The sequence below is a fragment of the Neolamprologus brichardi genome, chromosome 23, assembly GCF_056152115.1.
Source record: "Neolamprologus brichardi isolate AB-2024 chromosome 23, ASM5615211v1, whole genome shotgun sequence".
Classification (NCBI taxonomy): domain Eukaryota; kingdom Metazoa; phylum Chordata; class Actinopteri; order Cichliformes; family Cichlidae; genus Neolamprologus; species Neolamprologus brichardi.
This window is the reverse complement of record NC_142125.1, coordinates 21,731,934-21,757,586: the sequence shown is the minus strand read 5'-3', so window position 1 is coordinate 21,757,586 and position 25,653 is coordinate 21,731,934. Positions and strand designations below refer to the sequence as shown.

Below are 25,653 nucleotides of genomic sequence, written 5' to 3'. Positions count from 1 at the left end.
GACCCAGGACACGCTGGAGTGATTATATCTCTCGGCTGGCCTGGGAACGCCTTGGTGTTCCCCCGGATAAGCTGGAGGAGGTGGCTGGGGAGAGGGAGGCCTGGGCCTCTTTGCTTAGGCTGCTGCCCCCGCGACCCGGCCTCGGATAAAGCGGAGGAAGATGGATGGATGGATGGAAATCCACAAAATTCTGCAGATTATTGAAACTTTCTCAAAAGCTTCAGGGTTAAATCTAAATTTAAACAAATGTGAGATGTTACCCTTAAATATTTGTACTATTTCTAACACTTTTAATATTCCTGTTAAATCCACTGTCAAATATTTGGGTGTGTATATAACCAGGAATAAGACTGACTTAGATAACCTTAATATTTGGGAGAAAATCCAAATTTGTAGAACTCATTTAAATAACTGGGCTCAGAGAGACTTATCGATTCTGGGTAGAATTCTTCTCACCAAAATGGAAAGTATCTCCAGGCTAGTATATTGTGCATATGCGGCAGAAGTGCCTAAATCAGCAATCAAATCTATTAACCAGCTAAACTTTGATTTTATATGGAAACGCAAAACCCACTATATTAGGCAAGGTAATTTAGTCAAACATTTTGAAGATGGAGGTTTGCAAGCTATTGAATTTGACAGCTTAAATGGCACCCTAAAAATAAATTGGCTTAGGTCATTTTTAAGAAGTCAAAATAGCCTTTGGTTTCACATTCCAAGCATAATATTCTCAGATCTAGGCAGATCTATCTATCTATATATATATATATATATATATATATATATATATATATATGAGGCTGAAAGTACAAACATCACTAATGTCACATAACTTTGCCAACATGCAGCCAACAGCAATGTTTTAATGTTCTTAGTTATTAAACATTTGCACATAAATAAGTGACATCATATTCAGTACTTACTTCACTCTTCGGCCGCTCCCTTCTGCCGTATTTTGCGCAAAATTATCAAAATTACCACCGCGCTATGAATTGTGGGATATATGGGACCACGAAGCATGCACCGGACCACGCTTGATATTTGGGGAAATCAACAGTGCATTTGGAGTATGCATTTGAAGTACACTTTGAATTGGGACAGCCGTCATCGCGTGGCGGTGACGTAACCGCACTTAAAATGCGTACTTCAGGCGTGCAAACCCTGAATTGGGACACAGCACCTGAATTAGGATACAGCGTAAGAGGCGTCACGCTCTTCTTCTTCTTCTACATTATATTGGCGGTTGGCAAACAACTGAAAGGTGCATTACCGCCACCAACTGGTATGGAGTGTGGGCTGGAACGTCGCTCAAAACAAACAAACAAAAAAACAACACCCCCCCCCCCAAATCCTTCCAAACAATTTCCCCTCTTTTAAAAACTGAAACAAGGCCTGAAAACTTTTACTTCCAGATTCCTTTTGCAATATATCAATAAGATCCAGCATCACTCGGATTGTTTCACGGGTGCCTTTAAATGTGAACACCTGAGAAGTACGGTTGTTATGTGAGGTGGGTCTCGCTTATGATTGAGTCCAAATAAAGCGTGGATTTGCCTTTAAACTATGTTAATATCACAAATACAAACGATTTGTTTAGTCCATAAAACTGTCCTCTTTTTTTTGCACTTGTTGACTTGTAAAAGCCTGTATGACATTTTTTATTTCACCATTCATTAACTGCACCGAGAAGACATCATTTAAATATGTTCATATTTTCTTTAACCAAACGGTATTATTAAAATTATTCATGACTGGGCTTTTTTGGAAATCAAAATATGGTCACCCTACCATAAAAGCACCAGCAGAATGAGACCGCTAACTGAGAGTGGCAGATTATGAAAGCAGGCATTTAAGTGCATATTAACAAACACTGATTTTGAAAAAGAAAACCTATAAGGGAAATTACGTCAGATATCTTTAATCTGATGCAGACTGGCCACATTAGCAATGCTAAAACAAGGCATTGCTGACAAACATTGTTAAAGAAAATTCTCTGTATTTCCTGTCATATGTGTACTGTAGCACGTTGTACATTGTACGTTCTCAGTGTTGTTTTTAGCTACACTAGATCCAGTCTTTTTACATTGTACCTGAAGATTCTGAATTCCTAAATTAAAAAAAAAAAAAAAAAAGATTACAAAAAACAACAACCCAGTTTCACTTCTGGCTGACGATGGTACGAGCGATGAGCTCCTTCATGATCTCGTTGGTTCCTCCGTAGATAGGCTGAACTCGCGAGTCCACAAATGCCCTGAAAACGCAAACATGTTGATGAACTGGAAAACCCCCAAAATAATCAAAGCTCTCTGTTGCAATGTTTACGTGATACTAACTTGGCGATGGGGTAACCCACATGTACCCCCAGCCTCCGTGGAGCTGCAGGCACTGAGTGGTCACTCTGTTCTGGAGGTCAGACGCCCTTCAGATAAGATGAAGTACATCAGCGCATGACAACAACACAGCTCAGCCTTTAGATCATGAGGTGGTAAACTCCAAAAACTCACCAATACTTGGCCATGGAGGCCGTGGCAGGATCCAGGCTTTTCTCAGCATGGAGCTGAAGGCAGCTATCCAGGAAGGCTCGACCCACACAGATCTCGGTCTTTAGCTCTGCTAGCTTGTGCTGCACAGTCTGTGGAGCACAAAGACAAAAAACAGATAGTATGATGACTGGGAGGATGATTTGATAAACTGGTCCTTTTTTAATAGGAACTCATCAGGACAGACTATATCCTTACATGAAATATCCTAAAAATATTCACCAAAAGAATTACTATAAAGACCTGAAGGTGAGCGACTGTTTTGCTGAAAGCCTTCCGCTGCATTACATAATTTCTGGTTTCCTCAAACATGAACTCACAGCTCGCTATGGCCATGTCAGCAACCAGCAGACGCTCCTAGAGAAGGGAAAAGGTTGTTTGACGTCAAATTAACCCAAGTGAGACGTTATCTGCAGATGATGTGTACAGGCACATGATAAAACATATTTAGGACGATGAGGCTAAAGATCCAAAGATACATGTCTGTAGGTTCAGATTTGACTAAGTTATGAATATAAAGATGTTTTAGGTATTTCATTTTGTAAAAATATGGGTGCAGCCAGACTGGATCTCCACCCAGGTTCAAGGTACGGAGAGTTACTCCTTGAGTGGAGGCATTAAATGTTTCTGATATGAACATGCCATAAATGTTGTGTTGACCTGAGGGAGTTCATTTATCAGGTAATAGAAACCTTTTTTGAGTTCTCCTAAGAGGGCATCACCTGGGAGGCGCACATCCTCGAAGAATAACTCAGCTGTGTCCTTTGAAAGAACCAGAAACATAAGTGAGAGGATGTAATGAAGTATAAATCCTTAGTAGCACAAATGACCAAGTTCTGTTGTCACTTTTTAGCCTCATGCATTTGTATAAACTGTAATTTACAGTAAAAGTTTGAAATTTAAAGCGCTAAGAGAGTTATATGTGCAATCAAAATTGCCTTTGTTTCTTCAGCTGAACAATCAGAGCAGTCTGATCGTCCCACAGACACAAAAGCTGTTTCAGACAGATACTTCTTTTTGATTTTGAAGCACTGAACCAGTTAAACCTACACTTGTAAACCATAAAAATTATGTAGGGGCACTTCATATATTTCCATGACCCTGGTACCTGGGCTTTCAGGCCAATCTTCTCCAGCTTCCGCCCTTTGTGAAAGCCCTTCATGCCCTCCTCCACCAGGAACAGACTGATCCCGTGTGCTGCCGTCTTCACCTCTCGGTTGGTCACGGTCACTACCACCACCAGATCTGCCATCCAACCATTTGAAATAAATACCTGAAGAGGTCAGATGGAGTAATATCAATACTGGACTTTAAATGTAATTGAGTGGATAATTTTGAAGTCTTGACTCAGTACCTTGTTGCCGTTGAGGATCCAGTCACTGCTGTCCTTCTTGGCATACGTCCTCACACCCTGAAGGTCACTGGAAAAAAAATAGAGGAGCTGAGTCACTGAAGCTACCTGACATTATGTGTGCTGATTTCTTGATGTTACATCTGTGATTGAGTCCTGACCTGCCTGCTCCTGGCTCAGTCATGGCGATGGCAGCGATACATTTCCCAGCGGTCATCTTTGGGATGAAGTGTTTGATCTGTTCCTTGCTGCCGTAGTTGACGATGTAGGGCATGACGATGTCAGAGTGCAACATAAAACCTGGGCCTGTGCAGTTGCAATACATTCTGTAGTGGTGCAGACAGCAGAGATGAGATGAAGGATGAAGAGATAGCTGACTATCTGGCAAATACACTGATCATCATCACTAAAGCTACTTTCTTGTAATTGTTTTTTTAAAATGGTATTGAGCAACAGTTCTCCAAGCTTTCTGAAGTGGTAAAATCATACCTGGATAAAACAAAAAACTGCAGCACTGCAGCAATGGATCTGTTGAAAGATTTTGAATTATATTACTTTATTATCTTTATTCAACTGTGATAATTGTTTATGTTTAGCTTTATTTGAATTGCACAGTAATGCCTGTACATAGCGTGTCAGCAAATTCTTTAGCTGGAACAAAGTGATCACATGAGGAAGTTGCTCAAGTTTAGACAACACCCACATGTATTGTTTTAACCCACTACAAGATCGTAATCAACTTGTCCATCTTTGTCTTGCAAGGCTGCATCCCGTGCAGCCTCGTATGCAAACACCAGATAAGAAGTTGTTTTTTCCTAACTAGTACTCCACCCATGAGTGTTACTTGAGTATATAATAAAGTCTGACCAGATGCCTGGGCGCTTTCCTGCACAGGATTCGCCCATGTACATGAATTAACTCTGGGCCCGTGATTCTTTGCTTTCCTGAGGTTTTTCTCCTTACATTTCTTGGTCCTCCGAGTCGGAGTTGGAAAAAGCAACTCGATTGTTGTGACTCCAAACCAGAGATCTACGCTGTATCCTGTCGTCATTGGGACCCCGCACCGAGGTTTTTTGACACCCTCCTCCATGGAAGGAGTGGCCGGTGTTCTTATCAGTGGTCCACGATGCTGGGATCCAGTGAAAGACCTCAAACATAGACGGAGAGATCTTGGAAAGGTAAAGAATCCACTCAATCACACTCGCGTAAAACGGAAATAGGTTTCACCCGCCGCAAGGGTTTGACAGTCTAATCCACTGTACGGATTTCTAAAAATACGTGTAATAAGGTTAACCCACTGTAAGGGTTCATAGGACTAATCCGCCGAAAGGATTGTAAAGTAAAACACGTTAAAGGTCTCACCCGCCGTAAGGGTTTAGGAGTGATCCGCCGTAAGGATCTGCGCGACTGTGTGTAAATGTCTGTTTTCTGTGTGTCGGAAGTAAGTACTACTTCCATTGTTACTGTCTTTTTATTTACTGTAAGGAGCTCAAGTACTGGTGACAAAGGGGAAAGGTTGGGTTTCATCCCATAAAACTGGCACCGCTTCATGAATAGTATGAAGTAGAAGGGCGTGTCAGCAACCACCCCCACGTCTCGTGCCAGAGACGGCTCTGCAGTTGTGTGATAATGGGTAATCAGCCCACCAAATTCACTGCTGACGAGCAGTGGCTAGAGAAAAATGTCCAGGCGCCGGACAAATTAGTGTTTATACATGGAGATCAAAGTAGCCCATATGGAAAAGATATACATAAATCTTATAAAGTTTGTATCAGTCTTGTGTGAAACTTGTATGAAAAGCATACAAGAGTAAAAACAGATATAAGATCCCTTGAAAAATTATATAATGAAACTTGTATGTTTTGGATACTTACTAAAACAATATATGAAAGTAATGAGAAAGTGGCCACTTTCATGAGTAAATCATGTAAGCCTTATATGATTTACTCATGAAAGTGGCTACTTTCATGAGTTAAGTCATATAAGTTTTTACTATTTCTTTTCCATATGGGAGTTTAAAGTAGTTTAAAAAGGGTTGGAAACAGACCCGACTGAATAATGAAAAAAAGTGCGCTGTGTAAAAGTAATTGCCTCTGATTGTGAGAACGGTGATTCTGCAGGTCACCAGCTATTTAAAAAAAAAAAAAAAAAAAAAAAGAGTAAAAAAGAGTAAAAAAGAGACAAAAATTACATTGTAGATGAAAAATAATCATAGGAAAAAGGTTTTGTGTTTATCAGCCAAGAGAAACTACAATCTCATTTTCTGCTTTTAAGAAAGGACAATTCACAAAAAACACAGAGAGAGAGAGTTGTGTGTGCTGATTAAGCAGTGATAATAATAATGAAAATGTCTTAGTTTGTCACTTTCAGGTGAAAAGCAGACCTGAATCAATTTTCCACATGCAGCGGTCGGAAGAAAGTTATAGTTTAACATCATTAGAAACATTCAGGCCAAGTTTCTGGCTAACTTATTTACAGCACCATGTGTCTCTCAAACTCACAAGCGAGCTCTCACTCCTCCCTGAAGTCAAGGAATGCAGCTCCAAAGAGCAATGACATGGCAGATAAAGAGACAGCAGCAAAGTCCTGGGCAAAGAGTCCCAGCAAGGAGCAGCAGTGTGGACAAACAGCATCAGAGAAGAAGAGCAAACCCATCATCCTGCCTGATTGGATGAATGGCACTGTGTTCCCAACAAGCTGCAAATTCACTGTGCATGTGAAAAGAACGTTTGAGGAGAACTGAGGAGACTGTCTGAAACACTGCAAAAAGAAACATACAAAAATCACACACACACAAGCAGAACATGCATTAACCCTACTAACACTTCCAAATACAAGAGAGCTCATGAAGATTAGACAACATCTTAAGCATGTGAGTCTGTTTACCATCTTGTCCAAGTCACTTGGTGTGATGCAAAGATCAGTGGACTCATAGCACATTAGTTACAAAATGATTAAATAATAGCAGAGAAATGTGTAGGACAGGCAGCTTTAAGAACATGCTCTGCTGGATGTGCAGCTCCACAGACATGCATTAAACCTGCCTAATAACACAAACACACATGCAATGAAAATTAGCTTGTTATCTCTCATCAGTGTTAAAATAGTGTAAATTTAACATACACTTGTTATCAAATGCTGAATTTATCTAATAAAAAAAAAATTGACTCTCTAGGTTGCAGGACAACAGTTTAACTTTTGTGGGGGAAAAAAAAAGATTCTGGTTTGACCAACCAGTGATCAGACAATAAATTTAGTTGTTAATACAGTAAATTGGGAGATGTTTTCTGCTTGATTGATGCAGCACAAGTAATTTACTGTATGAGGGAAATTATATTTTTGTGATAACATTTTGAATATGCATTTCTGTTGTCCTGTCATCTTAGTGGGTTAATAGCTGATATTCAAATTAGTTGATCGTTCTTAGATTAATGAAAGGTGACTGAATTTTAGCACGAGTGAATGAGATGTGTTGGAGTTTGTTAGAGTGGAGACTCTAAAACACTGAGTTTCCTGTTTTGATGTGCGAGTGTATCCTGTACCTAGATACACAACTCTGAATACGTCAGAACAAACTTCTTTTGTGAAGTGCATGACAACATGTCACATGTTTTATGATGATGGGAAAAAAGGAAAACTGGATAAAATAGATCTGTGGCCTAAATGAGTGAGAAGCACAGATCTGGGGATTAAACTCATAGCTAATAACATATTAGGCTTATAAATGGACTGATTCTTATATAGCGCTTTTCTACTCTCCCGGAGTACTCAAAGCGCTCTATACATATATGCCTCATTCACCCAATCACACCCATTCTCACAAGCACTTTATCTATACTTAGTGCTTTCTAACGACATTCATACACATTCATACTCCGATGGATGCATCGGAGAGCAAGTTGGGGTTAGTATCTTGCCCAAGGATACTTGACATGCAGACTGGAGGAGCCAGGGATCGAACCACCGACCTTCCGATCAGTAGGTGACCTGCTCTACCTCCTGAGCTACAGCCACCCCATTTAAGAAAAATGTATAGAATCTTTGAATAGTGGCACTTAATTAGTCACCAAAGTTTTTTTTCTTTTTGAAATTGCATAAAATACCTATATTTTGCAATCTGTTTAAGGCAGTTTTTGTTTTGTTTTTTTGAATAAATGGAGAAGCAGGGTGACCTGATTTGATGCTGTAATGGTTCTCTCCTCCCCCTACTTGGATTTTATTTATTGATATTTGTATTTTCCATATAATAAATATTGTGTGTTGTGCAGCTGATGGTTGGTTCGGAGTGAATCTAGCTGATGATTTTTCTTTTGTTGTGAAGTTGAGCCGGCCAATTAGTATGATAGTATGATAAACCATGCTAATGGTATGATTTACCCTCCTGAGATGAGGAGCTTGTGTCATGACGTAACAAGGCCTTTTTATTTTGATACTTTCACAGTGCACTGAAAGTTTTGTTCGATAATCTCTGTCTGAGCAGATCTGCACGATTAGAAGCGCTATACGATACGTCGTCAAGAAAATTGTTACAAGTGAGTTTCTCCACATTAAAATGGGCTCAGGAGAAAGCCACTTATTTGGGACGATTAGAAAATGAGAGTCCCTGCCTAAAAAGGATTCAGCGAGGTAATCCGATCTAAAATTCTTCTTTTTTCTTTTGAAATGACGTCATTTTGCTGAGGGTGGAAATCAAATGCGGCGATAGTTTCCACTATCAGCAAAGAAAGAAAGAATGGATGAATGAATAAATGGAAATAAAAACAAACTGACTGACTGGTAAAAGCTGACAAGACTTGACCACGACTCAAAGTTAACCTCCACCTAGACAGGCCAAAAGGGTGGATGAATTTACGTGCTTCTTTTTACAGGAGCAGAAAGATGACAGCAACATCCGAGGTTGCATACCGATTTAACTTTTAAATGCCACTTTCTGGGTTTGTGAATCTACTAGGGGTGTGTTATTCATGGGTTTGTGTTGCTCACAGAGATTACTGTGAGAAAGAGTGTATACACCCGCGCAGCGCTAACATTTACATTTTCTTCTCTACAGCATTACAATTCTTGTGATTTGATCATGTGATTTATACCAGAACAACTAGTTAATGTTTTTCTACTACAAGATTTCTGGGTTTATGTGTGAAGAAACTGTGTTTACACTGTTACACTGTGTTTTGGGGAAAATGTGAAGGTTATTTTGATTTCACTTCCAGATCTTGTTTTTCAGGCCATGATGGTGTGTATGCAGGCTCCTGGCGGAGCCAGTTTTTAAGCAAACTTAATATGCAAAACACACTAACATCTTTTATTGCAGGATTATAGGTCCGAAGTGGTGCTGCTCCAGAGGAGGAGATGCCCTGATGTTGCCTGGGACATGATCTAGCTAACCTTTTTCTTTAAGACAGGAATTTGGTTTTGATGAGTTGACTCATGGGAGTGTCCATGCGTCAAGAGGAGGGGTCCAGGATTAACATGAACAATGAATTAACATTAAACTATGTTTTATATGATTTTTACAGCGATTTGTGTGATTAACAGTTCATTTATGGGTATTAAACCTATGAAAGTAGTGCATCCATGTTCAGATGAGGCTTTGATGGCCTATAAGTGAAGTTCACTGAACTAAAGAATGTGGTTTGATGATTGTTGACATGCTCTCCAAATAGAAGTTTTTCCTATTAGCAAGGAAATACAGGTGCAGCAGTCATCTCCTGAGAAATCTTCAGAGGCCCGGTGAGAAGCAAGAACCATTCCAGGCATAGCTGACAGCCCAGGCAGTGGTTGAGGTCAAAGGTCGAGCTGGTTGGGGCCCATCATGAGATTAGACTTTGGAGCCGCAGCAAGGACCACGAAGCTGCGTTGGAATGAGAACTGTGCCAAGGGGGATTTCCAGAGGCCAACAGAGGAGATTTTGGACAACAGACGGGCACCTGAAGGATGAGGGGAGCGTGCCAAGCTCCATCGACAGCGCAGAGGGAGTCCGAGGATGACATCATGATTATGTGAAAAGCACAGGAACCAGAAGCTATGGTGGTGATAACAGCAGTTTCCTATGAACATCACCTAATGCTGTGTCACTGTACTGTGCATACAATGACACTCTGAAGACTGCTGGGATCATAACAGCAGTAAGATAACTGGACCCAGCACCCTTTTCACAGAGGGGTTTTTTCTGCAGTAGAAGAGTCATAAGTATTCCTATCACAGGACAGAAAGTTCGCCACGCCCTATTCCCATGGGTAGGGACTGGAAAACATGCTGGAAAAAGATTCGGCTTGTTCCTCAATGCATCCTGCAAGGTCAACGAGGGACATAACCAAGAAATGGACGCTCTCTGAATTGCTGTAATGCAATATCGTGTAGCACTGGACATGATCCTGGCTGAGAAAGGAGGATTGTGTGTCTTATTCAACACCATGCACCTACATACCAGATAATGTACATTCTTTAAACATGGCTTCAGATTCTAAAGAGACTGTTGATCGGCGTTGGAGTTTTCCTGGTTTTATTTTACTTTATTATATTTTTATTTTATTTTGCTTTTCTTTACTTGTGTTATACCTTGTTTAAAGGCTGTAATTTCACAGATGATAAGTTTATCACTCACGCAGATGTACCACAAACCGATGAAGATCATGAAGACTTCTTTTCCTATTTGTTAAATGAAGATGAAGTGCAACTAATTATGTAGTAACTGAAAATGTGAAAGACAAGTAGTTACTTACTGATGACTATGATGTAGACTCTGATACAAGTATCTAAGTTGCCCATAAAAACCAGCAAATGCATTCTATGATAAACTAACTGAAAATACATGTTGTAAGAATTTATGTCCTGATAAATGATATGCGTTTTGCCGTACAATTCAAATTGCTAAACACAGGCTAGAATGTGAAAAGATTTTACCTTATTACCTTTATGTTTAGCTTATTTAAATTGCAGAGTAATGCCTGTACATAGCGTGTCAGCAAATTCTTTAGCTGGAGCAAAGTGATCACATGAGGAAGTTGCTCAAGTTAGACAAACACCCACATGTATTGTTTTAACCCACTACAAGATCGTTAATCAACTTGTCCTCTTCGTCTTGCAAGCTTGCATCCTGTGCAGCCTCGTATGCAGGCAGCAGATAAGAAGTTGTTTTTTCCTAACTTGTACTCCACCCATGAGTGTTACGTGAGAGGGCAGTATATAATAAACTCTGAGTGAACGCCTGGCGCGCTTTCCTGCATAGGATTCGCCCATGTACATGAATTAACTCTGGGCCCATGGTTCTTTGCTTTCCTGAGGTTTTTCTCTTCACATTTCGTGTTTGGGGTTTGTTTTTATTTATTTATTTGTTGTTGTTTGTACTTCCTGTTCATTATCTATCTTCTATATGTTGGAATTCAGCTTGTTCTGATACTATTTCATGTTGGGAAAATAGAATCTTTGTAGAGATTGCCATAATTGTTGTACATTTCTGTTCAAAAAAAAAAAAAAAATTGGGACAGCCTTCAGCGCGCCGCTGTGACGTAATCGGCCTTAAAATGCAGCCTTTAAGGCTGCAGACCTGCTGAGAGATTTAAGTTTAAGAGGAAGGGTATTGCTCTCAAAAGCAGAAGGTCTGTCTCGACTGATGCAGCAATTCTCTGCATGTGGACGGCAAAACTTGTAAGGATATTGACCGAATGCTCTTCAACTTCCTCTGGAAAAACGGGACACATTACATCAGAAAAAGTGTATTGATGAATGACTATGAACACGGTGGTCTCAATGTTTTGGATTTTACTACTCTAAACAATACATTTAAGATTAATTGGGCTAAACATTTTCTTAAAAATCCGGTATCCATTTGGAATTTTATTCCTCACATTTTCTCTAAGTTTGGTGGTCTAAGTTTCATCTTAGGTTGTGATTATAATATAGATAAGCTTCCAGAAAACCTTTCGATGTTTCACAAACAAGTTCTATTAGCTTGGTCCCTTATATATAAACACAACTTTACACCCCATACGTATTCAATTTGGAATAATAGGAACATAGTGTATAAAAATAAATCATTATTTTTTTCTAGGTGGGTTGAGAAACAGATTGTTTTAGTGAATCAGCTGTTTAATCCTAATGGGCAGCTTATGTCCTATTCAGAATTCTTAAACACCTATAAATTTCCAGCCACACCCAAAGAATATGCCATATTATTTGATGCAATACCTACAGGTATTATAATGCTTTTTAAAGGTATTCAACCTTGCATATCATCTGTTTCTCTCCCCAACCCTTTAGATTCACACATAGGAAGAATCTGTCTAACAAACCATAGTAAAAGTAATAAGAATATTCGTGCTTTGTTCCAGACAGAATCTCTACCTATTCCACATGTGGTCTCTTATTGGAATTTCTTTGTCAGTGACATTAACTGGAAAAGAGTATGGACAATTCCTAACAAGTATCTGGTAACGAATAAAGTGAAGGAAGTCTCATTTAAAATACTGCATAAATTTTATCCTGCTAATCATTATATGACAAAGTTCAAAAGGGACATAAATGTGAACTGTGGATTTTGTGGAAGCCATCCTGAGACTGTGCAACACCTCTTCTGGATCTGTTCATACGCTAGAACATTTTGGAAAGACTTCAGTAGATTCATTGCTGGACATCTCTATAAAGACTTTACTGTAAATGGGAAAATGTTGTATTTTGTTTCTTTCGAAGGCAAAAAAAAGAGGATGTTTACTTTATAATAAACTTGTTAGTTATCTTACCTAAATTTTATTTTCACAAATGCAAATACAGTAACAAAAAGCCTAATTTTAAACATTACTATAATGATGTTTTATGTTACATAAAATTGATTTGTGGATCACTTAACAAAAAGGCTATGAAAACTATTACTATTTGTAGTAATTACAAATTATTTGAATGCATGTAATTCTGTGTATTACATCCCCTGGCATATGTCAATTTTGTTCTGGTTGTATACTGTTTCTTAATAAAGTTTAATAATTAAAAAAAAAAAAGGCTGCAGACCCTGGCTGTGTCCCAATTCAGGGTCTGCACGCTTGAAGTGCGCGCACTACGCTACTACTTACGGTGCTATAAGTACCAGAAGTGAGGAAGTGGGAGGCTGTGTCCCATTTCAGGGCCTGCACGCTTGAAGTACGCGCACTACGCGTACTACGTACGGTGCGTACTATAAGTACGAGAAGTGCGGAAGTGAGAGGCTTGTGATATGGGACGGTATATGCTTCGTCGCGCTGTTCAGGTTGCCATGATACTAACCGCGAGACACGTTACATACAGCTTTGTTTGACATAAATGAAGGAGAAAATTGTTTTGTTGGTCAATCATTTTTGTCATGACATCACTTTGATTAGTTGAGTATCTGAGGCTGAGACCACAGGACTGTAAAACATGATTCAAGGGCTTCATTTCTGTACTGAACAGTCATTTAAGATTAGCTAGTAAATAATAATTAGTTAATGTTGTTCATGAGACTAAAGTCATCTCACTATGGTAATGTAAATATAATATCGCCAATATTATAGTATTGTCAGATTATTATGATATATATATATATATGTATATATATATATACAGTGGGGCAAAAAAGTATTTAGTCAGCCACCGATTGTGCAAGTTCCCCCACTTAAAATGATGACAGAGGTCAGTAATTTGCACCAGAGGTACACTTCAACTGTGAGAGACAGAATGTGAAAAAAAAATCCATAAATTCACATGGTAGGATTTGTAAAGAATTTATTGACGAGGTACAACATAAATGCTACGGCAAGGAGGAGTCAGGACGCCAGGTCAGGGGGGAGATATCATCACCCCCACCCGAGATTGGGTACATAGCCCCAAGTGCGACAGGAGATGGATCGTTGAGTGCAAGAGGAACTGACCTGAAAGATAGGATCATGGCCAAGCTTGAAACCTGGACCCCCCGTAGCCGGTTACCAAGATTACGTGAAGTACCCTCAGAAGGTCTGCTAGATGATGTTAATGCAGCACTACGGACGATACCTACAGCCACGATTACCGACACTAACAAGCTGATCTACAATACGGCAGCAGTGATCAGTGAGATGCTTGGCTACAAGTTGAACAGCCACAAGGGGCAGTACCCTCCATGGAGAAGGAGGCTAGAGGGCAAGATCAAAGTAGCACGGAGGGAGGTTAGCCAACTAACGGAGTTGCAGAAAGGTGCGACAAAGAAGGTGCATAAGAAATACAGCAAGCTGTCCATACCTGAGGCCTTGGAAACTGCCAAGCAAAGACTCGCAGCCTTGGCCAGCCGCTTGAGGAGGTACACCAGAGAGATAGAAGGCAGGAGAATAAACCAGCTGTTCTCCACAGAACCAGCAAAGGTGTACTCTCAGTGGCAAGGGAACAATAATAAGAGAACAGCACCACCAAGGCTGGAGACGGAGCAATACTGGAAGAGCATATGGGAGAAGGACGCAACCCATAACGGCAATGCTCAGTGGCTAGTGGATCTGAGGGCAGACCATAGCGACCTCCCTGAACAGGGTCCAGTAACCATCACAGTGGCAGATATCCAAGAAAGGGTCTCCAGTATGAAGAGTTGGACAGCACCAGGGCCCGACATGGTTCACGCCTACTGGCTAAAGAAGCTGACTGCACTCCACGAGCGTCTGGCAGCACAAATGAACCAGCTGCTAGTTAACGAGGGACACCCGGAATGGCTAACCGAAGGTCGGACGGTCCTGATCCCCAAGGACCCCAAGAAGGGACCAGTCCCCTCCAACTACCGACCAATAACCTGCCTCAGTACTACATGGAAGCTCCTGTCAGGCATCATATCGGCTAAGATGAACAGGCACATGGGTCAATACATGAGCGGGACACAGAAAGGAATTGGCAAGAATACCAGAGGCGCAAAACACCAGCTACTGGTAGACAGAACAGTCAGCCGAGACTGCAAGACCAGACTAACCAACCTGTGCACTGCCTGGATTGATTACAAGAAGGCCTATGACTCAATGCCCCACAGCTGGATACTGGAATGCCTAGAATTGTACAAGATCAATGGGACCCTAAGAGCCTTCATCAGGAACTCAATGGGGATGTGGCGTACAACACTAGAGGCCAACTCCAAGCCCATAGCACAAGTCACCATCAAGTGCGGGATCTACCAAGGAGATGCTCTGTCCCCACTGCTGTTCTGCATAGGCCTGAACCCCCTCAGTGAGATCATTAACAAGACTGGCTACGGATACCGACTACGGAACGGAGCAGTTGTCAGCCACCTCCTGTACATGGATGACATCAAGCTGTATGCCAAGAGTGAACGAGACATCGATTCACTGATCCACACCTCCAGGATATACAGCAATGACATTGGAATGTCGTTCGGGCTGGAGAAGTGTAGTCGGATGGTAACAAAGAGAGGGAAGGTAGTCAGAACTGAGGGGATTGAACTACCAGAAGGCAACATTGCAGACATAGAGGACAGTTACAAGTACCTGGGGATCCCGCAGGCGAATGGGAACCATGAAGAGGCCGCTAGGAAAGCTGCAACCACCAAGTACCTGCAGAGGGTCAGGCAAGTCCTGAGGAGTCAGTTGAACGGTAAGAACAAGATCCGGGCCATCAACACGTACGCCCTGCCCGTGATCAGGTACCCTGCTGGGGTAATAGGCTGGCCAAAGAAGGAGATAGAAGCCACTGACATAAAGACAAGAAAGCTCCTTACCATGCATGGAGGGTTTCACCCCAAGTCCAGCACCCTGAGGCTGTACGCTAAGCGGAAGGAAGGGGGTCGGGGACTGGTGAGTGTCAGCACCACAGTCCAGGATGAGACAACGAACATCCAAGAATACATCACGAAGATGGCCCCAACTGACAGCATGCTCAGTGAATACCTCAGGCAGCAGAAACCCAAGAAAGAGGAGGGAGACGAGGAACCATCATGGAAGGACAGGCCCCTGCACGGTATGTACCACCGGCAGATAGAGGAGGTGGCTGATATCCAGAAATCCTACCAGTGGCTGGACAAAGCTGGACTGAAAGATAGCACAGAGGCACTAATCATGGCAGCACAAGAACAAGCTCTGAGTACAAGATCCATAGAGGCTGGGGTCTATCACACCAGGCAAGACCCCAGGTGCAGGCTGTGTAAAGATGCCCCAGAGACAATCCAGCACATAACAGCAGGGTGCAAGATGCTAGCAGGCAAGGCATACATGGAACGCCATAACCAAGTGGCCGGCATAGTGTACAGGAACATCTGTGCCGAGTATAACCTGGAAGTCCCGAGGTCAAAATGGGAAATGCCCCCAAGGGTGGTGGAGAATGACGAGCTAAGATCCTGTGGGACTTCCAGATACAGACGGACAAAATGGTGGTGGCTAACCAACCAGACATAGTGGTAGTAGACAAACAGAAGAAGACGGCCGTAGTGATCGATGTAGCGGTTCCGAATGACAGCAATATAAGGAAGAAGGAACACGAGAAGCTGGAGAAATACCAAGGGCTCAGAGAAGAGCTCGAGAGGATGTGGAGGGTGAAGGTATCGGTGGTCCCCGTGGTAATTGGAGCACTAGGTGCGGTGACTCCCAAGCTAGGCGAGTGGCTCCAGCAGATCCCGGGAATAACATCGGAGATCTCTGTCCAGAAGAGCGCAGTCCTGGGAACAGCTAAGATACTGCGCAGGACCCTCAAGCTCCCAGGCCTCTGGTAGAGGACCCGAGCTTGAAGGATAAAACCGCCCGCAGGGGCGTGCTGGGTGTTATATAGATATATATCACTGACTTTCAGCTTGTTGTGTTTGTGGATATATGACTGACTTTAATCATCCATAAAATCATCAGATTCTCTGTAAGATTAAGGTCGACTATATGTATATTTAGAAATAGAGGCTTTAAAACCAAGTTAATGCTGAAAGTACAAACATCACTAGTGTCACATAACTTTGCCGACATGTGGCCAACAGCAATGTTTTAATGTTCTTCGTTATTAAACATTCGCACATGAATAAGTGACGTCATATTCAGTACTTACTTTTGACAGTTCACTTTTCAGCCGCTCCCTTCTGCCGTATTTTGCTGCAAAATTATCCACACCCACCGCCGTGCTATGAATTGTGGGATATATTGGACCACGAAGCGTGCACCGGACCACGCTTGATATTTGGGGAAATCGACGGCGCATTTGGAGTATGCATTTCAAGTACACTTCGAATTGCGACAGCCGTCGTCGCGTGGCGGTGACGCAACCGCACTTAAAATGCGTACTTCAAGCGTGCAGACCCTGAAATGGGACACAGCAAGAGGCTTGTGAAATGGGACGGTCGAGCCTTCGTCGCGCTGTTCAGGTTGCCTAGCAACCATGATACTAACCGCGAGAAACGGGAGATTGTGTGACATAAATGAAGGAGAAAAATGTTTTGTTGGTCACTCATTTTTGTCATGACATCACTTTGATTAGTTGAGTATCTGAGGCTGAGACCACAGGACTGTAAAACATGATTGTTGGGCTTCATTTCTGTACTGAACAGTCATTACAAGAGTAGTTAGTAAATAACAATTAGCTCTTGTTGTTCATGAGACTAAAATCATCTCTCTGTGGTAATGTAAACATAATATGGCCAATATTATAGTATTGTCAGATTATTATGAGATATATATATATATATATATATATATATATATAGAGGCTGAAAGTACAAATATCACTAATGTCACATAACTTTGCCAACATGTGGCCAACAGCAATGTTTTAATGTTCTTAGTTATTAAACATTTGCACATAAATAAGTGACATCATATTCAGTACTTACTTCACTCTTCGGCCGCTCCCTTCTGCCGTATTTTGCGGCAAAATTATCCACACCCACCGCCGCGCTATGAATTGTGGGATATATGGGACCACGAAGCGTGCACCGGACCACGCTTGATATTTGGGGAAATCGACGGTGCATTTGGAGTATGCATTTGAAGTACACTTCGAATTGCGACAGCCGTCGTCGCGTGGCGGTGACGTAATCGCACTTAAAATGCGTACTTCAGGCGTGCAAACCCTGAATTGGGACACAGCACCTGAATTAGGATACAGCGTAAGAGGCGTCACTCTCTTCTTCTACATTTTTATTGGCGGTTGGCAAACAACTGAAAGGTGCATTACCGCCACCAACTGGTATGGAGTGTGGGCTGGAACGTCGCTCAAACCCCCCCCCTCAAATCCTTCCAAACAATTTCCCCTCTTTTAAAAACTGAAACAAGGCCTGAAAACTTTTACTTCCAGATTCCTTTTGCAATATATCAATAAGATCCAGCATCACTCGGATTGTTTCACGGGTGCCTTTAAATGTGAACACCTGAGAAGTACGGTTGTTATGTGAGGTGGGTCTCGCTTATGATTGAGTCCAAATAAAGCGTGGATTTGCCTTTAAACGACGTTAATATCACAAATACAAACGATTTGTTTAGTCCATAAAACTGTCCTCTTTTTTTTGCACTTGTTGACTTGTAAAAGCCTGTATGGCATTTTTTATTTTACCATTCATTAACTGCACCGAGAAGACATCATTTAAATATGTTCATGTTTTCTTTAAGCAAATGGTATTATTAAAATTATTCATGACTGGGCTTTTTTGGAAATCAAAATATGGTCACCCTACCATAAAAACACCAGCAGAATGAGACCGCTAACTGAGAGTGGCAGATTATGAAAGCAGGCAATTAAGTGCATATTAACAAACACTGATTTTGAAAAAGAAAACCTCCTATAAGGAAAATTACATCAGATATCTTTAATCTGATGCAGACTGGCCACATTAGCAATGCTAAAACAAGGCATTGCTGACAAACTTTGTTAAAGAAAATTCTCTGTATTTCCTGTCATATGTGTACTGTAGCAATGCTGAATGCTAAAATTATTAGCATTCAGGTCAGTGTATGTCCATCTTTAATATTACATATATAGTCGTGTGAGGGCAGAAGCTCCGCCCACCTGCTGCTCAAAACTTCTCTTTAAAAGGGTCATAAAGGGGAATACAGTGGTTGAACATTTACAGAATTAGAGCAAAGAGCAAACAGTGTTCTTTTATTCCCTTTATCGATCTGAAAATTTCAAGTATAATTAAACCAGTGGACGTACTGGTGTTCACATTCACACTTCCACTGCACGGCTATCACAGCCAAAATAATTCACATAATGATATGAGTGTAATATCTACAGAAAAAAAAAACTAAACTGGAGATCTTTATTGACAGTTTTGTGGGTTTTTGTGTTTTTGTTTTTTCTGAGTATGTTGTTAAATTTTAACTGAAAAAGCATGGCTGTCATCAGGACACGTTCCTAGTGTTGTTTTTAGCTACACTAGATCCAGTCTTTTTACATTGTACCTGAAGATTCTGAATTCCTAAATTAAAAAAAAAAAAAAAAGATTACAAAAGACAACAACCCAGTTTCACTTCTGGCTGACGATGGTACGAGCGATGAGCTCCTTCATGATCTCGTTGGTTCCTCCGTAGATAGGCTGAACTCGCGAGTCCACAAATGCCCTGAAAACGCAAACATGTTGATGAACTGGAAAACCCCCAAAACAATCAAAGCTCTCTGTTGCAATGTTTACGTGATACTAACTTGGCGATGGGGTATTCCCACATGTACCCCCAGCCTCCGTGGAGCTGCAGGCACTGAGTGGCCACTCTGTTCTGGAGGTCAGACGCCCTTCAGATAAGATGAAGTACATCAGCGCGTGACAACAACACAGCTCAGCCTTTAGTTCATGAGGTGGTAAACTCCAAAAACTCACCAATACTTGGCCATGGAGGCCGTGGCAGGATCCAGGCTTTTCTCAGCATGGAGCTGAAGGCAGCTATCCAGGAAGGCTCGACCCACACAGATCTCGGTCTTTAGCTCTGCTAGCTTGTGCTGCACAGTCTGTGGAGCACAAAGACAAAAAACAGATAGTATGATGACTGGGAGGATGATTTGATAAACTGGTCCTTTTTTAATAGGAACTCATCAGGACAGACTATATCCTTACATGAAATATCCTAAAAATATTCACCAAAAGAATTACTATAAAGACCTGAAGGTGAGCGACTGTTTTGCTGAAAGCCTTCCGCTGCATTACATAATTTCTGGTTTCCTCAAACATGAACTCACAGCTCGCTATGGCCATGTCAGCAACCAGCAGACGCTCCTAGAGAAGGGAAAAGGTTGTTTGACGTCAAATTAACCCAAGTGAGACGTTATCTGCAGATGATGTGTACAAGCACGTGATAAAACATATTTAGGACGATGAGGCTAAAAATCCAAAGATACATGTCTGTAGGTTCAGATTTGACTAAGTTATGAATATAAAGATGTTTTAGGTATTTCATTTTGTAAAAATATGGGTGCAGCCAGACTGGATCTCCACCCAGGTTCAAGGTATGGAGAGTTACTCCTTCAGTGGAGGCATTAAATGTTTCTGATACGAACATGCCATAAATGTTGTGTTCACCTGAGGGAGTTCATTCATCAGGTAATAGAAACCTTTGTTGAGTTCTCCTAAGAGGGCATCAGCTGGGAGGCGCACATCCTCGAAGAATAACTCAGCTGTGTCCTTTGAAAGAACCAGAAACACAAGTGAGAGGATGTAATGAAGTATAAATCCTTAGTAGCACAAATGACCAAGTTCTGTTGTCACTTTTTAGCCTCATGCATTTGTATAAACTGTAATTTACAGTAAAAGTTTGAAATTTAAAGCGCTAAGAGAGTTATATGTGCAATCAAAATTGCCTTTGTTTCTTCAGCTGAACAATCAGAGCAGTCTGATCGTCCCACAGACACAAAAGCTGTTTTAGACAGATACTTCTTTTTGATTTTGAAGCACTGAACCAGTTAAACCTACACTTGTAGACCATAAAAAATGATGTAGGGGCACTTCATATATTTCCATGACCCTGGTACCTGGGCTTTCAGGCCAATCTTCTCCAGCTTCCGCCCTTTGTGAAAGCCCTTCATGCCCTCCTCCACCAGGAACAGACTGATCCCGTGTGCTGCCGTCTTCACCTCTCGGTTGGTCACGGTCACTACCACCACCAGATCTGCCATCCAACCATTTGAAATAAATACCTGAAGAGGTCAGATGGAGTAATATCAGTACTGGACTTTAAATGTAATTGAGTGGATAATTTTGAAGTCTTGACTCAGTACCTTGTTGCCGTTGAGGATCCAGTCACTGCCATCCTTCTTGGCATACGTCCTCACACCCTGAAGGTCACTGGAAAAAAAATAGAGGAGCTGAGTCACTGAAGCTACCTGACATTATGTGTGCTGATTTCTTGATGTTACATCTGTGATTGAGTCCTGACCTGCCTGCTCCTGGCTCAGTCATGGCGATGGCAGCGATACATTTCCCAGCGGTCATCTTTGGGATGAAGTGTTTGATCTGTTCCTTGCTGCCGTGGTTGACGATGTAGGGCATGACGATGTCAGAGTGCAACATGAAACCTGGGCCTGTGCAGTTGCAATACATTCTGTAGTGGTGCAGACAGCAGAGATGAGATGAAGGATGAAGAGATAGCTGACTATCTGGCAAATACACTGGTCATCATCACTAAAGCTACTTTCTTGTGATTGTTTTTTTCTTAAACGGTATTGAGCAACAGTTCTCCAAGCTTTCTGAAGTGGTAAAATCATACCTGGATAAAAAAAAAACCTGCAGCACTGCAGCAATGGATCGATCACATGTCCTCACTTGGAAAAAGCTTAATTCTCTTTCTTGTGTTTTTAAAATAACATCTCAGCTGGAACTCACTGCTAAAATATTTCAGTCTCTCTGAGTGTTGGCAAATAGCTTCAGATATTGAACGGTGGTTTGAAGGACAACTCACTGCTCCTCCCATATGACAGCTGCAGAAAACAGGTCTCTTCCTATGCCACCATGCTCTTCTGGTGTCATTACTCCCAGCAGACCTTGCTCACCAGCCTTTTCCCACACCTCCCTGCTCACCTGACCTGCCTTCTCCCACCTGCAACAAAAAACAGTTGAAGTAAAGCTATTAAAGGCTTATTTTAATAATTCTTGGTAGGTCATCAAACTTCCACCTACTCTTTGTGGTAAGGCACCACTTCCTCTTGGAAGAAGCGCCGCACATTTTGTCTGAAGAGGTCATGGTCCTCATTGAAGATCCGGCGGGTCCCGATGTCCATCAGGGATTTGGCGCTGGAGGTCTCAGGTCGGCCTGAGGATGCGGGCTGCCTGAACTCCTCAAACTTACTGTGCTGAAATCTGCGGGGACAGAAATTCAACCACGCGTCACTACACAGCCAGCAAGTGCCTGACCTGGAAGCTCCATGACAAATTAACTCACTCAGCTAAAGCAGTGGCAGCAGATTTTGTGCCTCTGTCCTGAATTTCATGAAAGCTGCTATTAAATTAAAGAAATACACATACACAGAAAGGACAGAAAAAACAAACAAAACCCTCCAAAACAGACCATTACATACAGCTGAGGACCAGAAACAAAAACAACTGATGTATCAATATTTCAACTTTAAAAAAATTGCATCCTGTAATCTCTTACGAGCTACCTCCACTGATCCAGTGACAAGAACACAGGTGAACAGAGATGTAACATCGTATGAGACCATTGTTTCATCTTTCTCAACTTCTCAAAAAAAATAAAAAGGTGTTCTGGATGTGATGTTCAGAGCTGCCTGAGGATCTAAGCTAGAAACTTTGAGATGTTATAGGTGACCAAGTTGATCAAGCAGACAATTGGTCTTAATGGCACTCCCTGTTTATGTATCTTTGGTACATATATTCTTTACTCTTGGAACTGTGTCTTCATTCCATATATTTTACATACAGTGGTCAGCACTACAGGCTGAAACATGGGTGTACCACGGGTTCCCCAGTTTTACCCATCGTGGCCAATTTGTACATGGAAGAATTGGAAGAGAGGAGTTTGTTATCCTACCCTGGAATACACCAAGTGATTCAGGTATGTGATCAAAAATTGTTCCACCCCAAGGATCGGGTCCCCTGGCACAGAGTAATATAGTGTACGCTGTTAAGTGCCAGGAGGATTGCCATGACTCTCTGTGAGTGGTACTCATGGCCATTGATCAGTGGGCTTTGATCAGTGGGTTTTGATCAGTGGGTTTTAATTGGTGGTTGTTGATCAATGGTCATGACAATTTGCATATTAATGACCAAGAAACTGACCTCACAGTCCATTGTTCATTCAATGGGCTAGTTTCAGTTATTGTGCAAATGTACTGTTTATAAGATTGGGGAAACCTGCAGTCAGCTAAGTCTGAAGAAGTCACTTGGATGAGTGACGAAATGTTTCTCCCACTGAAAACGCTACGTCCAGATGAACAGAATCAACCTTTTGGGATAAGTCTTGAAACAAACTGTTGTATTCTGATAATAGAACATAAACTAATTATGTTTTATGTATGTAGCTAAGGACCAGCAACATTTGTAGTGCGCAAAAGAAAGAAGAAAAGAGAACAGATAGGCATGGAGGCAAATTTAAATTCCTACCTCCACCATCACACTCAAGATATAAAAGATCATACATATATTTTATCATCTGAGGCAAAAAACCAAAGGAGTGAAAATGTGAAGAACAAGAGACAACACATCTGAGTAAAGCATCCTCTTCCTCCTCACCTTAAGCTTCAGCTGCTGAACTGAACTGAGAGCAGGATGCAAACACACTAAACATGCTTTTTTATTCTCTGCCACAGTTACTTAATGTCAGAAGATTAGACATGTGACCCTCTGGACAGCTAACAATGAGCCAACAACTAAAACTGATTATAGGCTAACATGCTAATGATTGACTCAAGCATCCTAACAATCACGCTTTCCCTCTGATAAACAGTTCGATTACATTTCCACACATGAGAGTTTATTCGCTAAGCACCCAACAACTTTAGATCCACTTAAAAGAACGTTTCACTCACGTTAGCTAACGCCAGCATACGTTGGGGAAAAACAGCTGTGTTTATTGACAGAAATGTTAAACATATCCTTAATAAAATCATCTCAGTATCACTGTCAGTGGTCAGAAGTGACCTTTACTGCCGCATCGACTTTTATCTGACTCGTTTCACAAAGTTTTACAGACTCCTCCAGTCAAATCTGACATGTACACACTTCACAGTACAGATGAATGACGATCAGTTTTTGAGGTGACTGGTAAGTAAAAATGTGAAATCCTCCAACATAATTAATTGATGTAAATAAATTGCTAAGTGTTAACATTATTCAAATATTTTAAAATATAGAGTGTACAAAAATGAGCGCTTAGCTTACTAAAATATGGTTGTCTTATAGTGGCCACCACACCCAAGGTTATTGACTTGAATTGGAAGAGGTAAGAAAACAAACTGCGTTGACTACAATCTACAACCCACTGACATCTACTGGTGAGATTTTACACTTTAACTACCTCTGCTTTGCTTTTCTTCCCTCGTTGCCGCTGTAAATAAGAATGATTTCTTAATGACGCCTTAAATAAAGGTTACACCAACTTTACATGGAATTACATGGAAGTACAGCCTGTCCGATCAGCTTCAGTTGACATCTCTTCAGCACACAGACAGTTTATTTAATATGGGAAGCTTTCAAACTACCTTTAGGCACACTTCAATGTGTGGAGACTTCAATACGATTTAATTTTGACTTAAAACAACAACAACTCTCAACCATAACATGTTTTATTTAGACAAAAATGGCCAAACTCGTGTATCTTCCTTTTTAGACTGCTGTAATTTTAAAACGTTCACTAAATTTTGAGATTCTGGTTTCGATTTTCACATTAAAAGGTCTCCATGTAATCAACAGGTCACCATAAAGTGTGTCAAAGGGAACCGCACAGACACATAATACAGTCCGACCTTTTTCTGTATTATAAAAATGCTCCGCAACTATAAAAAAAATATAACTAAAATCATGCAAAGTAAAACTATTTCCTAAAACAGCGTAAATGTTTCGCTCACAGCTTTGAATGCATTTCTTTGCGCTGATATCGACAGATGCGGCTCCAGCTCACCAGAAACAGCTTTAACTGCGCATTTTTACCTTGCAGAAACTGCAGAGAGCGGCGGTCCTCTTCCAGACACATTTCTCAGTCCGAAAACACAAGTTCCGATTATTCTGTTCGCCAACATATTCAAATCAAAGTACAACTTCACAGGAAAAAGACGAACACAGAAAAGATCGTTTGAGCGACACTAAGGCTGTATCCCAATTCAGGGTCTGCAGCCTTATAGTACGCAGCCTCAACGGTCCTCAAGGGCCGCGTACACAAAGAGCGCTTAGGCCTGAAGTGTGAGGCTTGTGAAATGGGACGGTCTAGCCTCTGTCGCGCTGCCCAGGTTGCCTAGCAACCATGATAGCTGGAAACGTGTGGTTGACAGAAATGAAGAACATGTTTTGTTCGTTTGTTTCTACATGAGCTTTGTGTGATTTAAGCAGGGGCGATTCTAGGATCAGAGCTTTGGGGGTGCTGAGCACCCAGAGAGCTGCCCATCCAGGCAAGGTAAACTTTACTCATCACAATGAGACTTCTTCCCCATCTCTGTCAGTCCCTGCATCCCTAAATGCCTTCAGTTGTCCCGAGTTCTCTCTGACTGCCTCCTTGGTGCATTTAAATCCCTGTTCCTCCCTGTCCTCATCGTCTGTTGTCTTCATCTCCATTATCAGTCATCATAATTTTACCATCTCTGTGTAAGTCTGCAAATTTCTTTACTAAATCATAAGTTTCTTAAATTCACCAAGTCTCTCTGTGCCTGGGTCCTCGCCACAAA

The 25,653-nt window shown here is 41.4% G+C and overlaps 2 protein-coding genes across 2 annotated transcripts; both read right to left on the bottom strand.

Annotated features, from left to right (window-relative positions):
- Positions 1–876: 876 nt before the first annotated feature.
- Positions 877–17,956, bottom strand: LOC148096118 (long-chain specific acyl-CoA dehydrogenase, mitochondrial-like). The gene is given in 10 exon segments (XM_087836769.1): positions 877–2,251; positions 2,334–2,349; positions 2,352–2,419; positions 2,505–2,632; positions 2,784–2,897; positions 3,201–3,302; positions 3,649–3,813; positions 3,895–3,961; positions 4,053–4,217; positions 17,669–17,956. Coding segments are annotated over 9 exon segments (918 nt in total). The 5' UTR covers position 4,217; positions 17,669–17,956; the 3' UTR covers positions 877–2,157.
- LOC148096117 (long-chain specific acyl-CoA dehydrogenase, mitochondrial-like) lies at positions 17,956–25,206 on the bottom strand. The gene is made up of 11 exons (XM_087836768.1): positions 24,926–25,206; positions 21,938–22,117; positions 21,720–21,857; positions 21,198–21,362; positions 21,040–21,106; positions 20,794–20,958; positions 20,345–20,446; positions 19,928–20,041; positions 19,649–19,776; positions 19,477–19,563; positions 17,956–19,394 (listed from the first exon to the last, which is right to left on the bottom strand). Exons 1-11 carry the CDS (start codon positions 25,012–25,014, stop codon positions 19,301–19,303), a joined length of 1,329 nt encoding a protein of 442 aa, XP_087692894.1. The 5' UTR covers positions 25,015–25,206; the 3' UTR covers positions 17,956–19,300.
- Positions 25,207–25,653: the final 447 nt, after the last annotated feature.